Source organism: Dipodomys spectabilis, unplaced genomic scaffold, assembly GCF_019054845.1.
Source record: "Dipodomys spectabilis isolate Male_0828 unplaced genomic scaffold, ASM1905484v1 ptg000175l, whole genome shotgun sequence".
NCBI lineage: Eukaryota > Metazoa > Chordata > Mammalia > Rodentia > Heteromyidae > Dipodomys > Dipodomys spectabilis.
In genome coordinates this window covers 20,318,895-20,343,391 of record NW_024870852.1, presented here as the reverse complement: position 1 = coordinate 20,343,391, position 24,497 = coordinate 20,318,895, and the positions used below count along the sequence as shown (strand labels likewise).

Sequence of the window (24,497 nt, the reverse complement as noted above, 5' to 3'; positions counted from 1 at the left end):
GCCGCTCGTCCCATCCCACCGCAGCCCCGCAGCCCCGCGGAACCCAGGTGAGGGGAGGACAGCCGATGGGGGAAGGCCGCTGAGGTGGGGGTGACGGGAAGAATCCCTCCGTGGGAGAGACGTAGGACCCTGGAACCCCAGGCGCCCGCGGGGTCCCGCCTGGCGCTCCAGCGTGGCGAGGGCGCGCGCGCGTGCGCGGGGGCCCGGGGAGACAGCTAGCTGTTCCCTAGGAATGCGCGTGCCCACGTTGCCATGGCAACGCGCGAGCCCGGGCCCGCCCGCCTCCAAAGAAAAGGTCATGGAGGGGAGTGGAGGGAGGGGGCTTGATCCCCTCCCCGGAGGTCCAGACTTGTCACGTGGCCTGAAGGAGCCGAGGCTGTCCCCTCCCTGTGCTCCACATCCTTGAGAGGCAGTGCGCAAGTCATGTGGCCTTTCTGAGCCTCAGTTTCTGCATCTGTCGAATGGAAGCAGGGTGGCTGGTTTGCGAGTTCCCCTGGGAGGGTAACGGCCCGGGTCAGCCCCCTCTCCTCGCCGCTCCGGAGGTCCAGGCGAGTCCGGCGATCCCACCCTCGCCCCCAGGCCCGCTCGCCATGGCCCTCCTCGGGGCCCTCTTGCTAGCGCTGCTGGCAGGTGCCCACGCGGAGCTCCCGGGATGCAAGATCCGCGTCACTTCCAAGGCGCTGGAGCTGGGTAAGGGGCGGCCGCCGGGGGGCGGGCGGGGTCGCCCAGCCCCCGGGCCCGGGCTAAGGGTCTCCTCGCTGCTTCAGTGAAGCAGGAAGGGCTGCGCTTTCTGGAGCAAGAACTGGAGACCATCACTATCCCAGACCTGCGGGGGAGAGAGGGCCACTTCTACTACAACATCTCGGAGTAAGTGGGGGTTCGGGCGGAGCCTGGGGCGGGCACGCCTTCGAAAGGGGCGTCCTGGGCGCCCGGAGGCAGGGTTGAAGGCCGGTGTACGAGATCCTGGCAGGGAGGACGGGGAGGGCAGGGAGGACGGGGAGGGCGGGGAGGGCGGGGAGGACGGGGAGGACGGGGAGGGCGGGGAGGACGAGGACGAGAAGGGCAGGGAGGACGGGGAGGGCAACAGGGAGGACAGGGAGGACAGGGAGGTCGGGGAGGGCGGGGAGGACGGGGAGGGCGGGGAGGACCGGGAGGGCGGGGAGGACAGGGAGGACGGGGAGGACGACAGGGAGGACGGGGAGGACAGGGAGGACGGGGAGGACGACAAGGAGGACGGGGAGGACAGGGAGGACGGGGAGGGCGGGGAGGGCGGGGAGGTCGGGGAGGACGGGGAGGACCGGGAGGGCGGGGAGGACGGGGAGGACGGGGAGGGCGGGGAGGGCGGGGAGGACGGGGAGGACGGGGAGGGCGGGGAGGACGGGGAGGGCGGGGAGGGCAGGGAGGACGGGGAGGACGACAGGGAGGATGGGGAGGGCAGGGAGGACGGGGAGGGCAGGGAGGACGGGGAGGGCGGGGAGGGCGGGGAGGGCGGGGAGGACGGAGAGGGCGGGGAGGACCGGGAGGGCGGGGAGGACCGGGAGGGCGGGGAGGGCGGGGAGGACGGGGAGGGCGGGGAGGACCGGGAGGGCGGGGAGGACGGGGAGGACGGGGAGGGCGGGGAGGGCGGGGAGGACGGGGAGGACGACAGGGAGGGCGGGGAGGGCAGGGAGGACGGGGAGGACGGGTGCGGTGCGGGCTCTGGGGGCGGGACCAAGCCGGTGGGGCCGGGTTTAAGAAGTGGCCTGAGGGGCTGGGAAGGTGGCTCAGTGGTAGAGCGCTTGCCTTGCATGCCTGAGGCCCTGGGTTCAATTCCTCAGTACCACATAAGCAAAAAAGAAAAAAACCAAAAGTGGTGCTGTGGCTCAAGTGGTAGAGCACTTGCCTTGCATGCATGAGGCCCTGGGTTCGATTCCTCAGCATCACATAAGCAAAAATAAAATAAAAAATAAAATAAAAGCTGTGGCTCAAGTGGTAGAGCACTAGCCTTGAGCTGAAGAGCTGAGGGGCAGCGCCCAGGCCCAGAGTTCAGGCCCCACGACCCGACTCCCCCCCACCTCAAAAAAAAAAAAAAAAAAGAAGCGGCCTGAAAGGTATAAGCAAGTGCTCCTGCTAGCCAACATAGGCAGAAGCAGAGGACGGAGGGGTCAGGGGAATTGGGTATTGGGCCTGAGTAAGGCCTCAGTAATTCTGGCAAAGGACCCTGAGGAAATTCAGGTGCATTGTGCACCACTGTAATTTCAGCACTCAGGAGTCTGAGGCTAGCCTGGGCTACATAGCTACATACTGTCCTTGCTTCCTTCCTTCCTTCCTTCTGTCCTTCCTTCCCTTCTTCCCTCCTTCCTCTCCTCCTCTCTCTCTCTCTTTCTTTTCTTCTTTCTTTCTCTCTCTCTCTTTCTTTCTCTTCTTGTTTGTTTGCTTTTTGCCAGTCCTGGGGCTTGAACTCAAGGCCTGGCCACTGTCCCTGGGCTTTTTCACTCAAGACCAGCACTCTACCACTTTGAGCCAAAGCACCACTTTTTTGGTGGTTAATTGGAGATAAGAGTCTCACAGACTTTACTGCCTGGGCTGGCTTTGAACTGTGATCCTCAGATCTCAACCTCCTGAGTAGCTAGGATTACAGGCTTGAGCCACCAGTGCCCAGCAGAAACCTTAGTTTCTGAGCCACCCAAGTCTAAGTTGGGCACTGGAGGACAATGGAAGAATTTTCATTCCACCCACCCCAGCTTCCCCAGCTTGAGCTGGAAGGGGAGGGAATGAGTTCCCTGTGGGTTGTGTGGGGTCCCCTCCTCTTGATCCTGGATCTGATCCAGGGGCTTCCCACAGGGTGAAAGTCACAGAGCTGCAACTGACATCCTCTGAACTACATTTCCAGCCTGAGCAGGAGCTGGTGCTGCAAATCTCCAATGCCTCCTTGGGATTACGCTTCCGGAGACAGCTTCTCTACTGGTTTTTGTGAGGATGGGGCACTTGCAGGGGAGAGGAGGGTGGGATGACAAGGCCGAGCTAGGGGCAGTGTCTAGTTTTTCTGAGTTCCATTTTCTCCATCCTTACACTAGGGTCAACTTTACTCACATCTTAAGGATTAGTAGGAGTGTTTGGTGGGTGTCGGTAAACTTCAGAAAGGTAGCCTATTAAGAGGTAAAACTTTTTTTTTCCAGTCCTGGGGCTTGAACTCAGACCCTGGGCACTGTCCCTGAGCTTCTTTTTTCAAGACTTAGCATTCTACCACTTCTAGCTTCTTTTTCTGTGTATGTGGTACTGAGGAATTGAACCCAATGCTTCATGCATGCTAGGCAAGCACTCTCTACCACTAAGCCACATTCCCAGCCCAAGAGGTATAATCTTAATCCTGATGGGTGATACATGCCTATAATCCCAGCACTCTAGAGGTTGAAACATAAGTATCTCAAGTTCTAGGCTAGCTTGAGCTACATAGTGAGACTCTGTCTCAAAAATCAACAAGAAGCCGGGTGCCAGTAATTCATGCCTGTAATCCTAGCTACAGAGGAGACTAAGATCTGAGGATCACAGTTTGAAGCCAGCCATGGCACCATGGCAGGAAAGTCAGTGACTCTTTTTTTTTCTAAATTAATTAATTAATTAATTTTTTTGGTCATAGGGCCTGAACTCTGGGCCTGGGCGCTGTCCCTCAGCTCTTCAGCTCAAGGCTAGTGCTCTATTACTTGAGCCACAGCGCCACTTCCAGCTTTTTCTGCTTATGTGGTGCGAGGAATTGAACCCAGGGCCTCATGCATGCAAGGCAAGCACTCTAACACTGAGCCCCCTTCCAAGCCCCTCAGTGAGACTCTTATCTCCAGTTAACCACCAAAAAAAGCCAGATGAGGAGTTGTGGCTCAATGGATAGAGTGCTAGCCTTGAGCACCAAAGCTCATAAACAGCACCTAGGCCCTGAGTTCAAGCCCCAGTACCAGCGCACACACACACACAAAAGAAAAACCTCTCAACAACAACAAAAAGGTATCAGGAAGTACGGGAGCCAGGACAGCAGCATTGAGTGGCAGCTCACTTCCCAGCTAGAATGGGCTAGAGCATTAACCTCCTTTGGCAGATATGATGGCGGTTACATCAACGCCTCGGCAGAAGGTGTGTTCATCCACACAGGACTGCAGCTCTCCCAGGACCCCAGTGGCCGGATGAAAGTGTCCAATGTCTCCTGCCAGGCCTCTGTCTCCAAAATGCACGTGGCCTTCGGGGGAACCTTCAGGTAAGTCCTAGCCCCAGTACACCCTTTTGAGCCTCGCATCTCCATTTCCATGTATGACATAAAGTGCAAGGCTTGGTAGCTCAAGCAAGTCCATTTCCTCATTGGTAAAAAGGGGGTGGGAATAGAACCTGTTTTATACAAAATTGTGAGGAAAATGAAGACAAAATTTAAAAAAAATTTAGAGCTGGGTGCCAGTGGCTTACGCCGGTAAGCCTAGCTACTCAGAAGGCTGAGATCTGAGGATCGCAGTTTAAAGTCAGCCCAGGCAGGAAAGTCCATGGGACCAGAAAACCAGAAGGAGCGCTGGGGTTCTAAGTGGTAAAGTGCTCACCTTGAACTGAAGAGCTCAGGGCAGCACACAGGCCCTGAGTTCAAGCCTCACGGTTGACTAAATAAATAAACTTCATTATGAGGATTGTATTTGTAAAACATTCACAATAATACCTGTATATGATAACTGCCTATCCACATTATAGGATAGAATAGAATAGAATAGCTAAGGATCAGTGTGCATAGTTGGCCATGCACTAGGAAGACCACCTGGAAGAGGAAGCATCTGAGCCCCACCAGCAGAACACAGGACACAAGCACCAGTAGGGGAGTGGGCATCAGTAAGGTTATGGATTGAAGCTGGGCACTGGTGGCTCACACCTGTAATCCTAGCTACTCCGGAGGTTGAGCTCTGAGGATCATGGTTTGAAGCCAGCCCAGGCAAGACAGCCCATGAGTCTTATCTCCAATTAACCACCAAAAATCTGGACATGGAGCTGTGGTTCAACTGGTGAGTGCTAGACTGGAGCATGAAAGCTCAGCGACAGCACCCAGGCTCTGAATTCTAACACCAGAACTGGCAGGTGCGCGCGCACGCACACACACACATACACACACACACACACACACACACGGTATGAACTTACGAACTGAAGATGGGAGACATCAATCACAATACCTATGAGAAAGTAAGTGTGGATTCATTTGGTGGAAGAAGGTCTAGCAGTCTTCAGAGTCAGGTTTGGGGCTAGAGAAGGGAAGAGCTGGGAATTCAGAATGGAGCTGGGGAGTCCTTGGTACCATAGTTTCTCTGGTCACTGTCATTGCTCCTGGACCTGGCTTGGAGTGGGGACAGGGTGGGGTGGGCAATGGGCTGGGCTCACCCAGCCTTTCCTCTCTGCCCAGGAAAGTGTATGAATTTCTCTCCACGTTCATCACTTCTGGGATGCGCTTCCTCCTCAACCAGCAGGTATGAGATGCACGAGGGAAGGGAGGGTAGGGAGGGAACAGTGTGTGTGTGTGTGTGTGTGTGTGTGTGTGTGTGTGTGTGTGTGTGTGTGTGTGTGTGTGTGGTGGGGGGCTCTCCTGTTGAGAAGGCCCTGATTCTAGCCTTACCTCCCAGATCTGCCCGGTGCTCTATCATTCAGGAATGGTTCTACTCAACTCCCTCTTGGACACGGTGCCTGGTGCGTTGATGCTGGCTGGGCCAGGCTGGAGTTGGGGGTGGGGTAGGAGGAGAGGCAGGATTTGCAGCTGTCCCACAGCATTTCTGAGTCAGGCCCTTCCCAAGCCCAGCTGTGGGATGGTCCTGGACTCAAATGTGTTGCTGTGTGACCTTAGGTAAGTGCTTACTTTTCTCTGATTTCCTTGCTTGGTTCTCAATGCTTTGCCCTGGTGGCAGTCAGGATCCCAATATATGCCTGCTGATAATTGGACACATTTTTCCTAAGCTATCATCTCTGCCACTTGTGGGCAGAGATCTTATCCTTTCAAAGACATTGAGCACACAAGGCATTGGAAGGGAATAAACAGCAAGGAAAGACCAAGAAAGGAAATGATTCCTTTGCCATCTTGTTTAATGATTTGATGATACTCTGTAGAAGTAATAGTAATTAAAAATAATGATGATGAGGGCTGGGAAGGTGGTAGAGTGTTTGTCTTGCATGCATGAGGCCCTGGGTTCGATTCCTCAGCACCACATAAGCAAAAAGAAAAAAGTCGGAAGTGGTGCTATGGCTCAAGTGGCAGAGCGCTAGCCTTGAGCTGAAGAGCTGAGGGGCAGCACCCAGGCCCAGAGTTCAGGCCCCATGACCAGACACCCCCCCAAAAAAAAAATGATGACGATAGCTTCTTTGTTGAACACTTGCTACATACAAGGCACTGAGTGTTTTTGACATATAACTATTGATCCTCATGAGAACCCTCATGAGATGAGTATCTACATTTTATGAATGAGAGACCCAGAGAGGTTAAGCAGCTTGACTAACATCACACAGCTTTGAGTGACCGAAGCCCCTCCCGCAGTGCGCAGTTCTGTGGATGAGCTCGTTGGCATTGACTACTTCCTCCTGAAGGATCCTGTGGTTTCCACCAGCAACCTAGACATGGAATTCCGGGTGAGCTGCTGGGTTTGGTGTATGCATAATCTCTGACTTCCTAGCCAGACTCACTCTTCCTCTATGTGATTTTTTTTTTTCTCTTTAGGGCAGCTCTTACTATTAGGAATGCTGTGGTTCCCTGTTGCACAAACTGAGGTTAAACCTCCTTGTTCATAGTGTCCGGCTCTACCTTCCTTTTTTTTTTTTGGTGGGGGGCGGTGTTAGTCATGGGGCTTGAACTCTGGGCCTGGGCGCTGTCCCTCAGCTCTTCAGCTCAAGGCGAGCGCTCTACCACTTGAGCTACAGCGCCACTTCCGGTTTTCTGGTGGTTTATTGGAGATAGGAGTCTCACGGTCTCTCCTGCCCGGGCTGGCTTTGAACCGCGATCCTCAGATCTCAGCCTCCTGAGTAGCTAGGATTACAGGCGTGAGCCACCAGCGCCCGGCTTCCCTCTACTTCTTTGAAACACAGAGCCACTTCCAGGTTTCTTGAGGTTAATTGGAGATAAGAGTTTTATGACGTTCTGGGTTGGGAAGTGGCTTAGTGGTAGAGTGCTTGCCTAGCAGGCATGAAGCCCTGGGTTTGGTTCCTCAGTATCACATAAACAGAAAAAGCCAAAAGTGGTGCTGTGGCTCAAATGGTAGAGTACTAGCCTTGAGCAAAAGAAGCTCAGGGACAGTGCCCAGGACCTGAGTTCAAGTCCCAGGACTGGCAAAAAAATAAAATAAAATAAATAAATTGAGGTCAGATCTCTGCCTCCCAAATAGCTAGGATTACAGGTGGGAGCCACTGGCACCCAGCTATGAGTTACTTTTTTTTTTTTTTTAAGAAAATATAAGGGGCTGGGAAGGTGGCCCAGTGGTAGAGTGCTTGCCTTGTATGAATGAGGCTCTGGGTTTGATTCCTCACTACCACGTAAGCAGAAAAAAAGCTAGAAGTAGTGCTGTGGCTCAAGTGGTAGAGTGCTAGCCTTGAGCTGAAGAGCTGAGGGACAGCGCCCACAACTGACAAAAAAAATAAAATAAAATAAATATATGTGTGTGTGTGTGTGTGTGTGTGTGTATGTATAAGTGTATATGTGTGTGTATATATATATATGTATATATACATATACATATATATGTATGTATATATATGTATGTGTGTATATGTGTGTGTAGTGTATATATATGTATATGTGTATATATATATATGTATATATATACATATATATGTATGTATATATATGTGTGTGTGTGTGTGTGTGTGTGTGTGTGTGTGTGTGTGTGTGTGTCTCTACAGGAAGCTGGGAACCAGTAGCTCCCATCTGTAATCTTAGCTACTCAGGAGGCTAAAATCTGAGGACTGTGGTTTGAATCCAGCCTGGGCAGGAAAAATCCATGAGACTCTTCTCTCAACCAGCAAAAAGCTGGAAATGGAACTGTGGCTCAAACAGCAGTACACTAGCTTTAAGTAAAAAGGCTCAAGGACAGTGCCCATGCCCTGAATTCAAGCCCCAGGTTCAGCACACACACACAGACACACACACAGACACACACACAGACATACACACGTAGCTTATACAGTCCTTTTCTTTTCTATATTAGTGCATATTAATTGTATAAATGGGTTTTAAATCATTTTCAGATGACTTACAACACCTAATCCAATGCAAATACTACATAAATTGTAGTTACACTGGGCTACTTAGGTAATGACAAGAAAAAAAATGTACACACTTAATACAGATGCCATATTGTCATCCCGTTTCCCCCCCCACACACACACACAATGGTTGAATCTGTAGATACAGACAGCTAACTATCCTAACTTCAGGGCTGTGAAGATTTGCTCAGAAGGGCAATATTAGTTTCCTGAAGCTGCATAGCTAGTATATGGCCACTGTCTTTGCCTCCCCTCCCCACAGTAGAGGGTAGCAGAGAATTTCAGAGCATGGACTCTAGATCAGGAATGTCTGAAGTTCAAATCCAGTCCTGCCAAACAAGCATCATGACCTTCACTTTTCCATACCCACTTCTTCTTGAGGAGGCGGTGTGTCTCCCTGGGCCCTCATGTAGACTAGAAGAGTTGTCCTAGTAAAGAGGCTGAAAGTGCCTGGCCCATATCAGCAGGGGCTGTCATTACTGCCATCTAGCTTCCAGGGCTTATGCAAATGCCCCCTCTCCTGCCCTTGACACCTTTCCTGGTCCTCTCTTCTCCAGGTGGATAGGGCACTCCCTGTAATAACCCCATCCTCTTTCAGTGCCCCCCAGGAAAGCTGTGTCTGACTCCCCAGAGTCCCCCATCATGTGTTGCACAGGACAGGGAGACAGGTCAGTCTGCTTTGACTCTAACCCTGATCCCCCAATCGCAGGGGTCATTCTTCCCCCTCGCTGAAGGGAACTGGAGCAGCCCCAACCAGGCGGTGGAGCCCCAGCTTCAGGAGACGGACCGGATGGTGTATGTGGCCTTCTCTGAGTTCTTTTTCGACTCTGCCATGGAAAGCTACTTCCGGGCGGGGGCCCTGAAGCTAACACTGGTGGGGAACAAGGTATGCCAGAGCCTGGCTGTGCGCAGGGGCCAAAGGGGCTGTGGTGGGGCTCCCTGTGATCCTGCCTGATTCTGGTTCTCCTGCCCAGGTGCCACATGACCTGGACATGCTGCTGAGGGCCTCGTACTTCGGAAGCATTGTACTCCTGGTGAGCACTGGCCAGAGGTAGGGCTGTGGTTAGGGTTGGGGAACTAGGAAGGAAGGAAACAGAGGTGGAGGGCCCCAGTGAGGGCCACGGAGGAGACAGAAACCCGGCCACTGCCTGTGGTCTGGTCCCTCACCTTGCCAAGCCTGGGGATGGAGGGGTTCCCACTTCTGCCCTGCCTCCTTCACAGAGCTGTTCTGAGGATTCCAGAGAACACAGACCTTGCAGGGATGAGATGACGATATGTTCTTTAATTTCCCCTTGCTTGAAGGGTAGGGGGTGATAGCTAACAATTCTAAAAGCAGGTTGGGGATATATAGGTCAGTGGTGGAATGCTTGCCTAGTATGTGCAAGCATGGATTCCATCCTAGCACCACAAGAAATGTAAAAGAAATACCTGAAGCATAGTACTAATGGCTCGTGCCTGCAATCCTACCTTCCCAAAAGGTTGCGATCCCAAGGATCAAAGTTTGAAGTCAGCCCGGATAGAAAAAAGTAGGGCAAAATAACTAACAAAAAGCTGGGTTGGAGAAATGGTTCAAGTCATAGAGTGCCAGTTAAGCAAACAAGCCAAGCAATTGTGAGACCCTAAGTTCAAATCCCAGTCTGGGGGTTGGGGGGTGTGAGGGAAGGAGGAAGAAAAGGAAAAAAGAAAGAAAAATATTTGAGTTATGATTAACACACCCACCCTTGGCTCACCTTGGTAATGACAGAGCTGGGACCTGAACCTGTATTGGAATTTATGTGACTCTGGGTCACACTGGCCTCCACTATACAAAGTCACAAGGCTGTCATGAAGAGTAAATGATTTAATAGGTATAATTAGCGCAGTACCTGATATGGAGTAAGTGCTCAATAAACATTATTACTGTTGTTACTGTCATCATCATCACCCGGTTTGTGGTCAAGCAGTCAAGAGCGTGATTTCTGAGACACAGTGTCTGGGTTCAACTCTTAGTCCTGCAACTGACAACATAACTTGTCTTTGCCACAACTTACTACCTCCAAAATGAGGACAATAGCTGGGTGCCAGTGCCTTAGGCTTGTAATCCCAGCTGCTCAGGGGACTGAGATCTGAGGATTGTGATTCAAAGTCAGCAGGAAAGTCTGTGAGACTCTTATCTCCAATTAACCATCAGAAAACTGGAAATGGTGCTGTGGCTCAAAGTAGTAGAGTGCTAGCCTTGAGTGAAAAAGCTCAGGCCCTGAGTTCAAGCCCCCTGACAGACAAAAAATATAAATAAAGGAAGAGGATAATAATAAAATAAAATCACAATAGTAATAGTAATAATGATAATAGTAATAAAAATAGATGGCTCAGATGATTGTTGTGAGACTTCAGTGAGCTAATACATAGTCAGCATTCAGAATCCTGTTTGGTGCTGAGTTAGCATTTAAATTTAATAGGATTCTACCTGGCTCTTAGAAGAAATGCCCTAACAGCTAAGAAAGGAGGAGGCAAGGAGCTGGGATATTAACATGACAAAGGGGGCTGGAAACATGGCCTAGTGGTAGAGTGCTTGCTTAGCATGCATGAAGCCCTGGGTTCGATTCCTCAGTACCACATAAACAGAAAAAGCTGGAAGTAGCACTGTGGCTCAAGTGGTAGAGTGCTAGCCTTGAGCAAAAGAAACTCAGAGACAGTGTACAGGCCCCCCAGAGTTCAAGCCCCGGGACTGGCAAAAAAACAACAAAAAAAATGACAAAGTTGTCTTTGGGCAGTGGATGGGGATGTCCCTCAGCTCTTCAGCTCAAGGCTAGCGCTCTACCACTTGAGCCACAGTGCTACTTCCAGCTTTTTTCTTTCTGCTTATGTGGTGCTGAGGAATCGAACCCAGGGCCTCATGCATGCAAAGCAAGTGATCTACCACTGAGCCACCTTCCCAGCCCTGTTAGGGAATGGATCTTGAATACTGAGCAGAAGCCATTAGGAAAGCAGGGAAGGAAGGAGCCAGGAGAGGTGCTCTCTGCCTGTAGGCCTAGTGCTTGGGAGGCTGAGGTGGATGGACTATTGGAATCTAAGAACTCAAGACCAACTAGGCAACATGTTGAGACTTTATCTCAAAAAAGGGCTGGGGCTGGGCGCCAGTGGCTCACACCTATAATCTTAGCTACTCAGGAGGCTGAGATCTGAGGATCATGGTTCAAAGCCAGCCCGGGCAGCAAAATCCATGACACTCTTATCTCCAATAAACCAATAGAAAACCAGAAGTGGTGCTGTGGCTCAAGCAGTAGAGCACTCACCTTGAGCTGAGGAGCACAAGGCCAGCGCCCAAGCCCAGAGTTCAAGCCCTATGACCAACCAAAAAAAAAAAAAGGGCTGGGCAGCCGGGCACTAGTGGCTGGTGGCTCACGCCTGTCATCCTAGCTACTCAGGAGCCTGAGATCTGAGGAACACAGTTCAAAACCAGCCTGGGCAGGAAAGCCAGTGAGACTCTTATCTCCAATAAACCACCAGAAAACCAGAAGTGGTATTATAGCTCAAGTGGTAGAATGCTCACTCACCTTGAGCTGAAGAGCTGAGGGACAGCGCCCAGGCCCAGAGTTGAAGCCCCACAACCAACAAAAAGAAAAAGGGCTGGGCCCCAGTGTAATATTAGCTATTCAGGAAGCTGAGATCTGAGAGAGGTGTGGCTCAAGTACTAGAGTACCAGCCTTAAGCAAAAATGCCAAGTGAGAGCATGAGGCCCTGAATTTAAGCCCTACTACTAGCAGGTGCACATACACACACACACACACACACACACACACACACACACACAAATAATAAGGGGGACAATGTTATGTTTGATCAGGCCTGGGGTGGTGGTGTCAAGCCCCATGGAAGTACTAGGATTTTTTTTTTTCCTGTTCGTGGGGCCTGAGCTCTGGGCCTGGGTGCTGTCCCTCAGCTCTTCAGCTCTTGGCTAGTGCTCTACCACTTGAGTCACTTGAGCCACAGCGCCATTTCCGGCTTTTTTCTGCCTATGTAGTGCTGAGGAATTGAACCCAGGGCCTCATGCATGCAAGGCAAGCACTCTACCACTGAGCCACCTTCCCAGCCCAGTATTAGGATTTGAACTCAGGATCTCATAGATATTCTATCACTTGAGCCATGCCCCAAACCTCTTTGGTTTAGGAATTTTGTATGGGTGTGCTAGTCCTGGAGCTTGAACTCAGGACTTGGGCACTATCCCAGAGCTTTTGTGCTCAAGTCTGGTTCTACCATTTGAACCATTTCTGTTGTTGTTGTTGTTGTTTTGAGGTACACGAAGCTATACAAGTCTTGATACTTATAACCTGTAGTCTTCCACTGCCCACCAGGGAAGAGTTTAGAGCTGTGACTAGCCCTCTTTGCTCCATCCCCAGAGCCCTGCAGTGATTGACTCCCCGCTGAAGTTGGAGCTGCGCGCCGTGGTCCCCCCACGCTGTACCATCAAGCCCTCGGGCACCACGGTCTCTGTCACTGCCAGTGTCACCATCGCCTTGGTTCCACCCAACCTACCTGAAGTCCCGCTGTCCACCATGATCATGGTGCGGTCCTGGAGTGAGGGTGTTAGAGGGGAATCACTGAGAAGTGGTTGTGGACCTTGATGTTCCCCTCTTCCCTTCCCGGCAGGAAGCTCGACTCAGCGCCAAGATGGCACTCCGGGGCAAGGCGCTGCGCACGAAGCTGGACTTGCGCAAGTACGCAGATGGGTTAGACTTCTGGTCAGGCCCTTAACTTCCCTTTGCCTTAAAGTGTTTAGGATAATGAGCACACCTATCCAATGGAACAGTGGAGTTAACATTGAGTCAGACCTGCAAGTCCTGGTGAGCTAGAATCTGTCTTTACTAATACATAAAAAAGTGTTTTGAGCTGGGCATTGGTGGCTCACTCCTGTAATCCTAGCTACTCAGGAGGCTGAGATCTGAGGATCTCGGTTCAAAGCTAGCTCGGGCATGAAAGTCCATGAGACATTTCTAATTAACCACCAGAAAACCGAATTGGCTCTGTGGCTCAAGTGGTAGAGTATTCGTCTTGAGCTGAAGAGCTCAGGGACAACACTCAGGCCTAGAGGTCAAGCCCCGCAACCGACAAAAAAAGAAAAGTGTTTTTTGTTTCATTAGGAAGTATTAGGATTTGAACTCAGGATCTCATAGATCTTCTATCACTTGAGCCATGCCCCGGAACCTCTTTAGTTTAGATATTTTGTATGTGTGTGTTAGACCTGGGGCTTGAACTCAGAGCCTGGGCATTGTCCCAGAGCTTTTGTGCTCAAGTCTGGCTCTATCATTTAAGTCACGTCTGATTTTTTGGATAATTAATTGGAGAATCTTATGAACTTTCCTGGCTGGCTTTGAACCACAATCCTCAGATGTTGGTCTCCTGAGTAGCTAGGAGTTAATGGCTCCTAGCTTTGTTTTAGGGATTTGTTTTTTTGTTTGTTTTTTTTTTTTTTGGGTCCAGTTGTGGGACCTGAACTCTGGGCCTGGGTGCTGTCCCTCAGCTCTTCAGCTCAAGGCTAGTGCTCTACCACTTGAGCCACAGCGCCATTTCCAGCTTTTTTCTTTTTGCTTATGTGGTGCTGAGGAATCGAACCCAGGGCCTCATGCATGCAAGGCAAGCACTCTACCATTGAGCCACCTTCCCAGCCCGTTTTAGGGATTTGTGTGTGTGTGTGTGTTCCAGTATAGGGCCTAGGCACTGCCCCTTAGCTGGTACTCTACCACTTGAGCCATAGCCCCACTTTTGGTGATTAATTCTTGATAATTCAAGCCTCATAGTTCCCTGCCCCGGCTGGCTTCTACCTTTGATCCTTTGCCCCCTGAGGAGTTAGGATTACAGGTGTGAGCCACGGGTGCCTGGCAAATATTTTCCTTATGTTTATTTCCATACTCAGCTATTGGTCTTCCCCTATAGCTAGGTTAGGCAAACCCCGCCCTGTCAGCTTTTATTGGTGGAGATGGGATCTTGTGATTTTTTTTTTTTTGGTAGAAGTTGGCCTTCAGCCTTGACCCTTCCTTGGCCTCTACTGAGTAGCTAGGATTAGAAACTTGAGCCATCAAAAAAGTGTTTTCTTAAAATAACTCCTAGGCTGGGATGTGGCTCAAGTGGTAGAGTCCGAGGTCAATCCCCAGTATGTTCAAAAAACACAGCAGCAACTCTGGATTCTCCCCTGCTGCTAGAGGCAGGCAAAGCAAGTCATAGACGAGCACAATGGCTTTGTAACCTTAAATCAGCAAGTTATATTTGTAAGGCTCACCCTCCCCCAACCCCCATCCCCCTCCACAGATACAAATAGATCTCCTTTCTAGGGCTGTGCTGTCCTGGGCAGGGGAGTGGGGAGGAGAGGTGAACCCTTAATAGTTCCTCAGTTTCATGAATTCACATTTCCTTACCATGTATGGCTGGTGAGCTACTCGTGGGCAGGGCAGATACAGAACATTCCCCAGAAATCAATTGTCAATGATGTTCTTGGGGGCTAATGGAAACAGCAGGTAGGAGGTCCTGATACTAAAAATAGCTGTGTTGCCTGGTGCTGGTGGCTCGCACCTATAAACCTAGCTACTAAGGAGGCTGAGATCTGAGAGTCAAGGTTCAAAGACAGCTTGGACAGGAAAATCTGTGAGAATTTTAACTCCAGTTAACCAAAAAGCCAGAAGTGCAGCTGTGGCTCAAGTGGTAGAGTACTAGCCTTGAGCAAAAAAGCTAAAGGACAGTGCTCAGGCCCTAAGGACCTAGGACTGGCACACACACACACACACACACACACACACACACACACACACACACACACACACACACACACACACACACACACACACACACACGAAGTTGTGTTGACCTTAGGCAAATTGCTTCACCTCTCTGGACCTCATATTTCTCTTCTTTAAAGTATGTTCCATGGGGCATGTGACTCATGCCTGTAATCCTAGCTACTCTGGAGACTAAGATCTGAGGATCATGGTTTGAAGCCAGCCTAGGTAGGAAAGTCTGTGAGACTCTTATCTCCAATAAACCACCAGAAAATGGGAAGTGACACTGTGGCTCAGAGTGGTAGAGTGCTCACCTTGATTAAAAAAAAAAAACAAAAAAAACTCAGGACTGTGCCCAGGTCCTGAGTTCAAACACCACCCCCCCCAAACATAAACAAACTCAATGCATCATGCTCTCATTTAGCTTGTTTGCCCAAAGCTGACATTCTACTCTACCACTTGAGCCACAGCACCACTTCTGGCTTTCTGTTTATGCGGTGCTGAGGAATCAAACCCAGGGCCTCATGCTTACAAGGCAAGCACTCTACCACAGAGCCACCTTCCCAGCCCTTTTAACTTTTTTTTTTTTTTTTAGTTTTTGGCTGTTGTAGGGCTTGAATTCTGGGCCTGGGCTCTGTCCCTCAGCTCTTCAGCTCAAGGATAGCTCTCTACCACTTGAGCCACAGTACACTTCTGGTTTTCTGGTTGTTAATTGAAGAACCTCATGGACTTTCCTGCTCAGGCTAGCTTTGAACCATGATCCTCACATCTCAGCCTCCAGAGAAGCTAGAATCACAAGCATGAGCCACCAGTGCCCAAGAACTTTTTTCTTTTTAACTTGCATGTCCATGTTTATTGCTTTTACACAATAGCTAAGACATGGAATGAGCCTGGGTCAATATTTAACTTTACAACGGACCTTAGACTCTGACAGTATTGTGAGCTGTGTTAAATACACACCTTCAGAGCTGGCAGCTGGCAGCTGGGCATATAGAAAAGTACTGAATCAAAAAACAAAAAGATGATTTGATCAGGACACCTGAGGGGAGACTGACTGGCTCAAGGATGTGCATATCATAGGAGGTGCACAGGCGGGTGCTATGGTACAGAAACCTGGGACCTCTGGTGAGTTGGTCTAGGTAGGGCCTCCAGCCATAAGCTGTTTCTCTTCCACAGGTTCCAAATCTACTCGAACCAGTCTGCGCTGGAGTCGCTGGCTGTAAGTTGAGCATGGTGGGATTGGGGCCGGGCCAGTCTGTGTGGGTGGCAAGCCTCATGTAGGCCAGCCTCGCCCATGTGCTGCCCTGTGTGCCCCTCTTCCCTTGCAGCTGATCCCACTGCAGGCCCCTCTGAAGACCCTGCTGCAGATCGGGGTGATGCCCATGATCAATGGTAGGGCTGTGTGAGCAGGGAGGGGGACAGAGGGTGATCATGGGGCGCCAGACTGAGCCAGCCCCTCCCACCCGCAGAGCGGATCTGGCGTGGGGTGCAGATTCCTCTACCAGATGGCATTGATTTCGTACGGGAGGTGGTGACAAATCACGCAGTGAGTGGAATCAAGGCTGGAAGTGTGGGGGAGGGGGAAGGGGAGGGAGGCAGGGGTTTCTCTCCCAATAGCTCTCTAGAGGGTTCTCATGTGTGTGATACACACGCGGAGTGCTTCGGCTGGTACTCTACCTCTTGAGCCACAGCTCCACTTCTAGGTTTATTGTTGGTTAATTGAAGGTACTCTTCTGCTGGGACTGGCTTTGAATCCTGATACTCGTATGTCAGCCACTTGAATAGCTAGGATCACAGGTCTGAGCCACCAGTGCCTTGTTCCCCAAGAACCTTCTGCGGCCCCCATCTCTGACCTACTCACCAATGCCCCCTCCAGCTTCTTTTTGGTGGTACTGAAGTCTGAACCCTGGGCTTTACATTTGCATCAAGCACTCTACCCCTTGAACTATGCTTCCCCATACTTTAATCTTACACCAGACTCCTTCAGCCTTTTCCCAGGGGTGCCTTCTCCTAGGAACACTTCTCCATCCCTCCCCAACTAAGCTGTCATGTCTTAACTGCCGGGTCTGCCTCCTGAGTGCCACATGAAGCACAGGTGGCTTCTGTAGCCTCCACCTAACATCCTTGCTATGGAGCTATGGGAACTGCCTTTCTGCTGTCTCCTGCACTAGCTGACCGCCCAAGGCCAAGGGCTCTGTCTGTCTCAAGACGGAATGAGTGAGTGAGTGAGACTGTCTGTCCCCCTATACAGGGCTTCCTCACCATTGGGGCTGACCTCCACTTTGCCAAAGGACTGCGGGAAGTGATCAACAAGAACCGGCCTGCTAACACCCAGGACCCTGGGGCCTCCAGCGCCCCTCCACCCTCCGCGGCAGCTGCCTGAGCTCTTGATCCCCACTCTGGCAGCTGGCATTAGAGGAGCCACTCCTCCCAACCCCTCCATCTCCCCACCTAGAGCCTATAGTGCCCACTCCAACCCTAGTGCCACAGAGAAGATGAGGTTTGAAGCTGTACCCAATTTAATTCCATCATCAGTTAGTCTAGAGTCCGTCCACCCCTCCCCTGGGCTCTCTTGACAGCTCTTATGGGGTCCTGGGATGGGGGTCAATGTATCCAGAAGGGCATTCTGTAAGCAGGGCAGGAGCCAGGCCTCCTGGGCGGCAGTGCCTGGGAATAAAGTGCTAACTTGCCCCCAGGCGGCTATCTGAATGAAGTGAGAGCAGTTCCGGAAGAGCACTCTGGTCCACAGGGGCATTTTGCATAAGGAGGATTGCCATCCTAGCAGGAGAGGTTGGAGGGGCTGGATCAGGCATTGCGGGCGCTTCCACTGGTCCCTTGGTTATCAGTATGGCTCCTTGTTCAGGAATCGGGAGAACATGGTGAAGGCAGCCCGGGGCTTGTCAGTGGGGACCATGTGTCCAGCACCCTGGGGAGCAAAGCTTATGAGATGCCAACCCACACCGGCCTCTTCCTCTATGATCCTGCACCACCGGACCCTTTATTCTTCCCCCCTCCCCAGGAAACTTGCCCTTAATCTAGAATAAAAAGAACTTAGATGGTAAGGGTGGGTGGATTCCCCCCCCTTCCCTTCCCTTCCCTTCCGACCCACTTATCCCTCACCCTCCCTTACCTTGAGGGTGAGAAAGGTAATGTGAGAGAATTCCTTCACGAAGCCGGCAATCTGCTCCCCACTCTCCCCATAGTCCACTAGCCAGGGCCGGCGCTGCACCTCCATCTACCCCACCAGGAAAGACATCAGCTAACAGCATGCTCATCCCCGCTCACAGCCGCCCACAGGACCTCGCCTCAGGGACCAGGAACTACTGCCCAGGTTTGTCCTCCCAACCAGAACCACTCCCAGGTGCACCTGCCCCCGGGCACGCAGTCCCGTCTTACCTTCTGGTTAAGGGAATCCACAAACCACTCATCCCCTAAGAAGTTGCAGGCCATGTCCACATCTCCATTGTATAAAAGGATTTGGTATTTCTGGAGCAAGGTAAGCAGGAAAATGACATGTCTGAGATGACCTGGCCCCCGTTTTCAAGCCCTATCTTTCAGAGAATCTAAGGGGCCCAGCTAAATAGCATGAGCCAGGAAATTCTCCCATTTTCCAACTGATTATCTATCCAGTGAACACTAAAACTTTTCCCCATTATCCCCAGTTTTGTTCTTTTACTTTTTCTTTTTTAATGTTTTGTTTTGTCAGTCCTAGGGCTTGAACTCAGGGCCTGTGCACTGTCCCTGAGCTCCTTTTGCTCAAGGCTAGTGCTCTACTAAACTCACAGCACCAGTTGCAGCTTTTTCTGTTGATGTGGAACTGAGGAATCGAACCCAGGGCTTCATGAATGCTAGGCAAGCACTCTACCACTAAGCCACATTCCCCAGGCTCCCCCCTCCTTTTTAAAATGTTTTTGAGAGAGTCTGGCTCTGTAAGGCCAAGCTGCCCTGGAACTCTCAATCCTCCTGCCTCAGCCCCCTTGAGTGCTAACATAGGCTAGCACAGACAGGAAAACTGCAGCTGAAGCCCAATGCCTAGTAAAAGGACTTGTTCTTGGTCCTTCATGACCTAGGACAATGCCTTTTCCCACCCTAGATTTCCATTCACCTATTTATGACACAATCTACTAGCTCTTCTCATTGTAAAAGTTCCTTAGCTGACATGGATTCCTGGGCCTCCTACAGCCAAGTGGCATGGACTAGAGACAAATCCACATTCTAATCTCAATCCTGCCAACCACAGATCTTGGGCAAAGAATTTGACCTCTAGGAGTTTCAGCATCCCTGATTCCGGAAGGGGGAAGGCTGGGGGAGGGGAGGAGGCTCTAAAGGGGGTCATTCCCCTCTTCCCCAGCCCCTCTGTGCTACTAAGGCTCTCTAGACGCTGATGGACCCTGTTCCCACACACCTGTGAGCTGAGCAGCTTCAGGTACTGGGAGTTCATGCTTTGGTAGAGTCGGCGGTACTGTAAATTCACCAGCAAGCTGCCAGGAACATGTGCACAGACCCAAAAGGAGGAGGGAAAAAAAGAGTCAACAGCTCAGACCTTCTCTCCTAGCCCCAGAGGCTGACCACAGTTTAAATCTCCCCCCTTTAGCCAGTTGCCTTTCTAGGACTTAACTGGATCTCTGGCATTCACAGATCCTCATTTAGAAACTTGTAACATTTTTTGGCTATAGCCCTCCCAACAACAACAAAAAAGATTCTGTCAGTTGTCAGTGGCTCACACCTATAATCCTAGCAACTCAGGAGGCTGGGATCTGGGGATCCTGGTTTAAAGCCAACCTGGGCAGGGAAGTCTGTGAGACTCATCTGTAAGTAACAAAAAGTTCCAAGTAGAGCTGTGGCTCAAGTGGTAGAGGGCCAGTCTTGAGCAAAAAAGCCAAGGGGCAGTGCCTAGGACCTGAGTTCAAGCCCCAGAACCAGAGAGAGAGAGAGAGAGAGAGAGAGAGGTCCTACCTTACAGTTAATTTTCATATTCTGGTATCTATACTGTCCCTCCCCCACCTTAAGAACCCCCTGGGGATGCCGGGGATGCCATGGGCCCCAGGGGCCTGCCACACCCTGAGCCGCAGCGGCCACTGAAGCTCACTTGCACATGTCCCAGCGAGGCAGTTGCTCGGGGATGTGCAGGGCCTTGCGCACATAGGGGTTGTTGAGGTAGGTGGAGGCGGCTGTGGTGTTGGTGCAGGGGGGATCCATGCGTGCCCGGGTCCCTGACCGCTGCAGCAATGCCTGTAGACACAGACAGACACAGGGTCAGGGGCCCGGCTTGTCTACCTGCCCTCACCCCCGCTCCAAGGAAGAGGAAGCCCAGGCCATGGCACACACCTGATGCCACAGGCGCTTGAATGGCATGCGAGTGAAGAGGTTGCCCAAATCCTGGACCACGAGTGTGCCGGCCTCATACCTACAAGTGAAATGAGGGGCTGGGAGCTGGGTCTCCACCCAGCTGGGGTTGGAGCCAAGGGATACACAGCAGGACTTACCTAAAAGAGCTGGGCACCCCCCCAGCGCACGGGGCGTAGAGATTGTAGATGTTGAGGCCAGAGCTGCTCACGATGCGAGACACTTCCTGCAGCTGTGACGACACACCAGCGTGCTTTACACACAGATCCCTGGTCCACACCTCACCCACACACACAGATCCCTGGTCCACACCTCACACCTCACCCACTGAAGTCGGAGTCCCTGCAAGGCTCAGTGCTCTCACACCTCAGCCTCCTTGGGACACCTTTCTCCCATTCTTTCTTTCTTTTTTTTTTTGTCGGTCGTGGGGCTTGAACTCTGGGCCTGGGCGCTGTCCCTCAGCTCTTCAGCTCAAGGCGAGCGCTCTACCACTTGAGCTACAGCGCCACTTCCGGTTTTTCTGGTGGTTTATTGGAGATAGGAGTCTCACGGTCTCTCCTGCCCGGGCTGGCTTTGAACCGCGATCCTCAGATCTCAGCCTCCTGAGTAGCTAGGATTACAGGCGTGAGCCACCAGCGCCCGGCCTTCTCCCATTCTTTCACAGGGAAGGACACTCAGGCTCAGTGGAAAGAATCTTCCAGATCTGAGCCCAATCCTAGCACTATTGCTTCCTATCACTGTGACTTTTAAACAATCTTGGCCTCAGTTTCCTCCTAGGGTGTTCCCGGAGAACACTGCATTGCTGTGTTGTTACCGGATCGAAGGATAATGGTGCTGAGGGAGGAAAAGGACTCCTCTAGGAGGGTGTCTTCAGGATTCCAGTCCAGGGCTGACAGAGTGGGGGCAGACACTTACACTAGTTACACATTCTGGGTCTTTGTTGTCGTAGAAGTTACAGTTGTTCTGAGAGCAGCAGTGGGTCTGCAGCGAAGACCAGAGCCTGCGACAAGTCAGAGCAGGCACTTAAGCCCATGTGAGCAGTGTAGCAAGTGTCCCCCTTCCTCCCGCCCCCAGCCAGGGCCTCACCCCAGGGGTCTAGGAAAGCTATCACAGGGTGTGTAGTTCACCAAATGTTTTACTATTTATTTATTTATTCATATTTGTCGGTTGTGGGGCCTGAACTCTGGGCCTGGGCGCTGTCCCTCAGCTCTTCAGCTCAAGGCCAGCACTCTACCGCTTGAGCCACAGCGCCACTTCCAGTTTTCTTTTTTTTCTTTCTTTTCTTTTTTATTTTGATCGGTCATGGAGCTTGAACTCTGGGCCTGGGCGCTGTCCCTCAGCTCTTCAGCTCAAGGCGAGCGCTCTACCGCTAGAGCTAAAATGCCACTTCCTGTTTTTTAGTGGTTTTTATTGGAGATAAGAGTCTCAGACTTTCCTGCCCAGGCTGGCTTTGAACCGTGATCCTCAGAACTCAGCCTCCTGAGTAGGTAGGATTACAGGCATGTGCTACCGGTGCCTTGGCCTGGTTTCCTATTGGTTTATTGGTGATAAGAGTCTCAAGGACTTTCCTGACCGGGTTGGCTTTGAACTGTGATCCTCAGATCTCAGCTGCCGGAGTAGCTAGCATTACAGGCTTGAGCCACTGACACGTGGCTCCTTAATCTCATTTTTATGCAGCATTCTACCACTTGACCTACATTCCTGGCCCTCTTAGTCTCTTTAAATCCTGATTTAACACCAAACTTCAGGCAACCTTAGGCCCTACCTGCTAATAAACCAGGAAAGGATCTGGAATAGCATGTGCCTGGAGGATGAATGTAATATCGTATGACCTGACCCACCCTAGAGATTGCCCAACAGCCCCTCTCCCATACCTGTTCCCCAGAAGGCCATGGTAGTAGGCAAAATAAACCAGCGAGTTGTCATTCTGCTCATAGGAGGAGAGTCCGTTGCCCACAGCCAGCCCCTGCGAAACACCCAGGGCCATCAGTTCACCCGGAGAGTGGGATAAGTAGGAACCACCCTTGACCTACATCTAGATCCTCTGCAATCTGGTAGCTGAGAGCCAGGGTGGTTTGTGGGGGTGGATGAGGCTACTCCATCTGAAAAACCAAGCTGGTAGCTTGACAGGTGAGCCTCCTGTGGTAGGAGATGTGCAAACAGAGACCGGGCAGCCATGAAGAAGACTAGGCTGATGTGTATGCTGATCAGGTGACCTTGCTAAGTACAAATCTATACCGCAAGGTGCCTCCCTTCCCTTCGGTACCTGAAGGTTCATGCTGGCGTCCTGCGAGACCAGCACGGCCAGTGTGGGAATGTAGATGCCAGCATAACTCTCGCCAGTCAAGAAAAGTTTATTGTCCTTGTACTCTGGAAACAGGCGGAAGAAGTCTTTGAGGGCCTCGAAATTGCTCTGGGCTACCTGGGGATACCAAAAGGAGAGAATCAGGTCTGGTATTTGACCTCAGGTCCTCACAGAAAATGAGACCAACACACCTAGTTTGTGCAAGAGGAAGTGACTTGGCTATGACCATATCATATAGCTTGGAATGGAGCCAACAGTAGACTCCAAGACCACGTTGCCTGTCTCCTCATCCCTGCCACCTTGGAGAACCAAGAAGCTTGGACAGGCTTTAGACTCACCTCAGTGTCATTGGTGGAAAAAACCTTGTCATCAGAGTAGGAGAAGCCCACACCAGCTGGGGATTCAATGTATAACACATTGGCAATCTAGTGGGGGAAGAAGAAATGCACTGAAGAGGGCTCCCCATTCCATTCAAGTACCCAGACACCCTCATAGGCCCACATACCAGGTTCCAAGAATAGGGGTTGTACTGGAGAGTGACACCATCTGGCTGGATCTGAGGAAGAAAGACACGGCTGAGGGAGTCCCGAGGGCCAAACAAATGAAGGGAAGGGTTATGCCAGGCCCCTTACACGGGCAAAACCCTGAGAGGTAGAGATGAAAACAATACTAAGGCTTTCCAGGCATTGGTGGCTCACGCCCGCAGTCCTCCATAGTCCTAGCTACTCAGGAGGCTGAGAACTGAGGATCACAGTTCAAAGGCAGCCTGGGCAGAAAAGTCATGAGACTCCCTATCTCTGATCAAACACCAAAAAGCTGGAAGTGGAGCTGTGGCTCAAGTGGTACAGTGCTAGTCTTGAGCACAAAAAGGCTCAGGGACAGTGCCCAGGCCCTGAGTTCAAGCCCCAGGACCGGCATTAAAAAAAAAAAAAAGTGCTCAAGGACAGAGCCCTAACCCTGCGTTCAAGCACAGGACCGGCGCATGCGCGTGCGCGTGTGAGACTCTCTCTAAGGCTCAGGAAGAAGGAAAACAGAGTCTGTCTTCCCCTTCCCCAGCTTCTTCCCTAGAAAGCTGTCCCTTCCCTCCGGGGCTGTGGGCGGGAGTGGGGGTGGGAAGCGGCATCCACTCACCAGGAAAGGGCCGTGTTCGGTGAGAAGCCCGTCCAGGGAGCTGCAGCCGGGCCCCCCGTTGAGCCAAAGGACCACAGGGCTGCTCTTCGGATCTTTCTGGGACTCCACAAACCTGGGGAGGGTCAGGGCGGAGTTGGTGCAGCCGGCAGAGGGGTCCCCCCGGCGCTCGCCGCCCTTCAGAACCCCTCCGCCCGGCGCCGCGCTCCGCGGGGGGCCGAGTACCAGCGCCGGCCCGCCGCCCGCCGCCCGCCGCCCGCCGCCCGCCCGCCGCCCGCCGCCCGCCGCCCGCCGCCCGCCGCCCGCCCCGGGAGCCAGGGCCGCAGACCAGTAGTGGAAGTGCTTGGAGCCCGAGGCTTTGAGGTAGCCGGAGTACTGGCGGAAGGACGGCTGCTTGGCCAGCCCCGGGAGGCACTCGATCTCGTCCTGGTCGGGGGCTGCCTGGCCTCGGGGCGCCCAGCACGGCAGCAGCAGCAGCAGCGGCAGCAGCAGGCTCGGCGGCGGCAGCGCGGCTCGGACCATCTGGAGAGGAAAGCGGCTGGTGACCCGCTCCCCGGCCCTCCCGCGCCGCCGCCCGCCGCCCCCGGCACCGGGGATCCCCTGCAGCCCCGGACCCCTCCAGCCCCGGAGGCTTCACCTCGGCTCCCCTGCGTCCTTGCTGTCCGGGAGGCGCCGGGAGACTGGAAGTCATGTGTGCCCGAGGTCACGTGGGTGTCGCGTCACGTGACGGC

General features: G+C 52.2%; 2 protein-coding genes across 4 annotated transcripts; one reads left to right on the top strand and one right to left on the bottom strand.

The window, feature by feature from the left end:
- On the top strand, nt 1–17,682 carry LOC122120212 (phospholipid transfer protein). 3 transcript variants are annotated; one of them, XM_042694353.1, is made up of 16 exons: nt 1–47; nt 580–690; nt 768–867; nt 2,824–2,952; nt 4,070–4,225; nt 5,402–5,465; nt 5,619–5,682; nt 6,521–6,612; nt 8,948–9,124; nt 9,213–9,272; nt 12,618–12,782; nt 12,868–12,935; nt 16,164–16,206; nt 16,316–16,379; nt 16,457–16,533; nt 17,239–17,682. In XM_042694353.1, the coding sequence occupies exons 2-16, from the start codon at nt 591–593 to the stop codon at nt 17,368–17,370; spliced, it is 1,491 nt and encodes a 496-aa protein (XP_042550287.1). In that variant the 5' UTR covers nt 1–47; nt 580–590; the 3' UTR covers nt 17,371–17,682. The 3 variants fall into 3 exon arrangements, with proteins under 3 accessions (XP_042550287.1, XP_042550288.1, XP_042550286.1); XM_042694354.1 differs by having other exon boundaries at nt 21–47; nt 549–690; XM_042694352.1 differs by lacking the exon at nt 1–47 and having other exon boundaries at nt 389–690.
- Nucleotides 17,489–24,478, bottom strand: Ctsa (cathepsin A). The gene is made up of 15 exons (XM_042694355.1): nt 24,404–24,478; nt 24,095–24,288; nt 23,770–23,881; nt 23,144–23,194; nt 22,977–23,063; nt 22,600–22,755; nt 22,208–22,299; nt 21,249–21,333; nt 20,474–20,565; nt 20,316–20,394; nt 20,077–20,219; nt 19,393–19,468; nt 18,384–18,473; nt 18,118–18,222; nt 17,489–17,913 (listed from the first exon to the last, which is right to left on the bottom strand). The coding sequence occupies exons 1-15, from the start codon at nt 24,455–24,457 to the stop codon at nt 17,830–17,832; spliced, it is 1,500 nt and encodes a 499-aa protein (XP_042550289.1). The 5' UTR covers nt 24,458–24,478; the 3' UTR covers nt 17,489–17,829.
- Between the last annotated feature and the right edge of the window lie 19 nt (nt 24,479–24,497).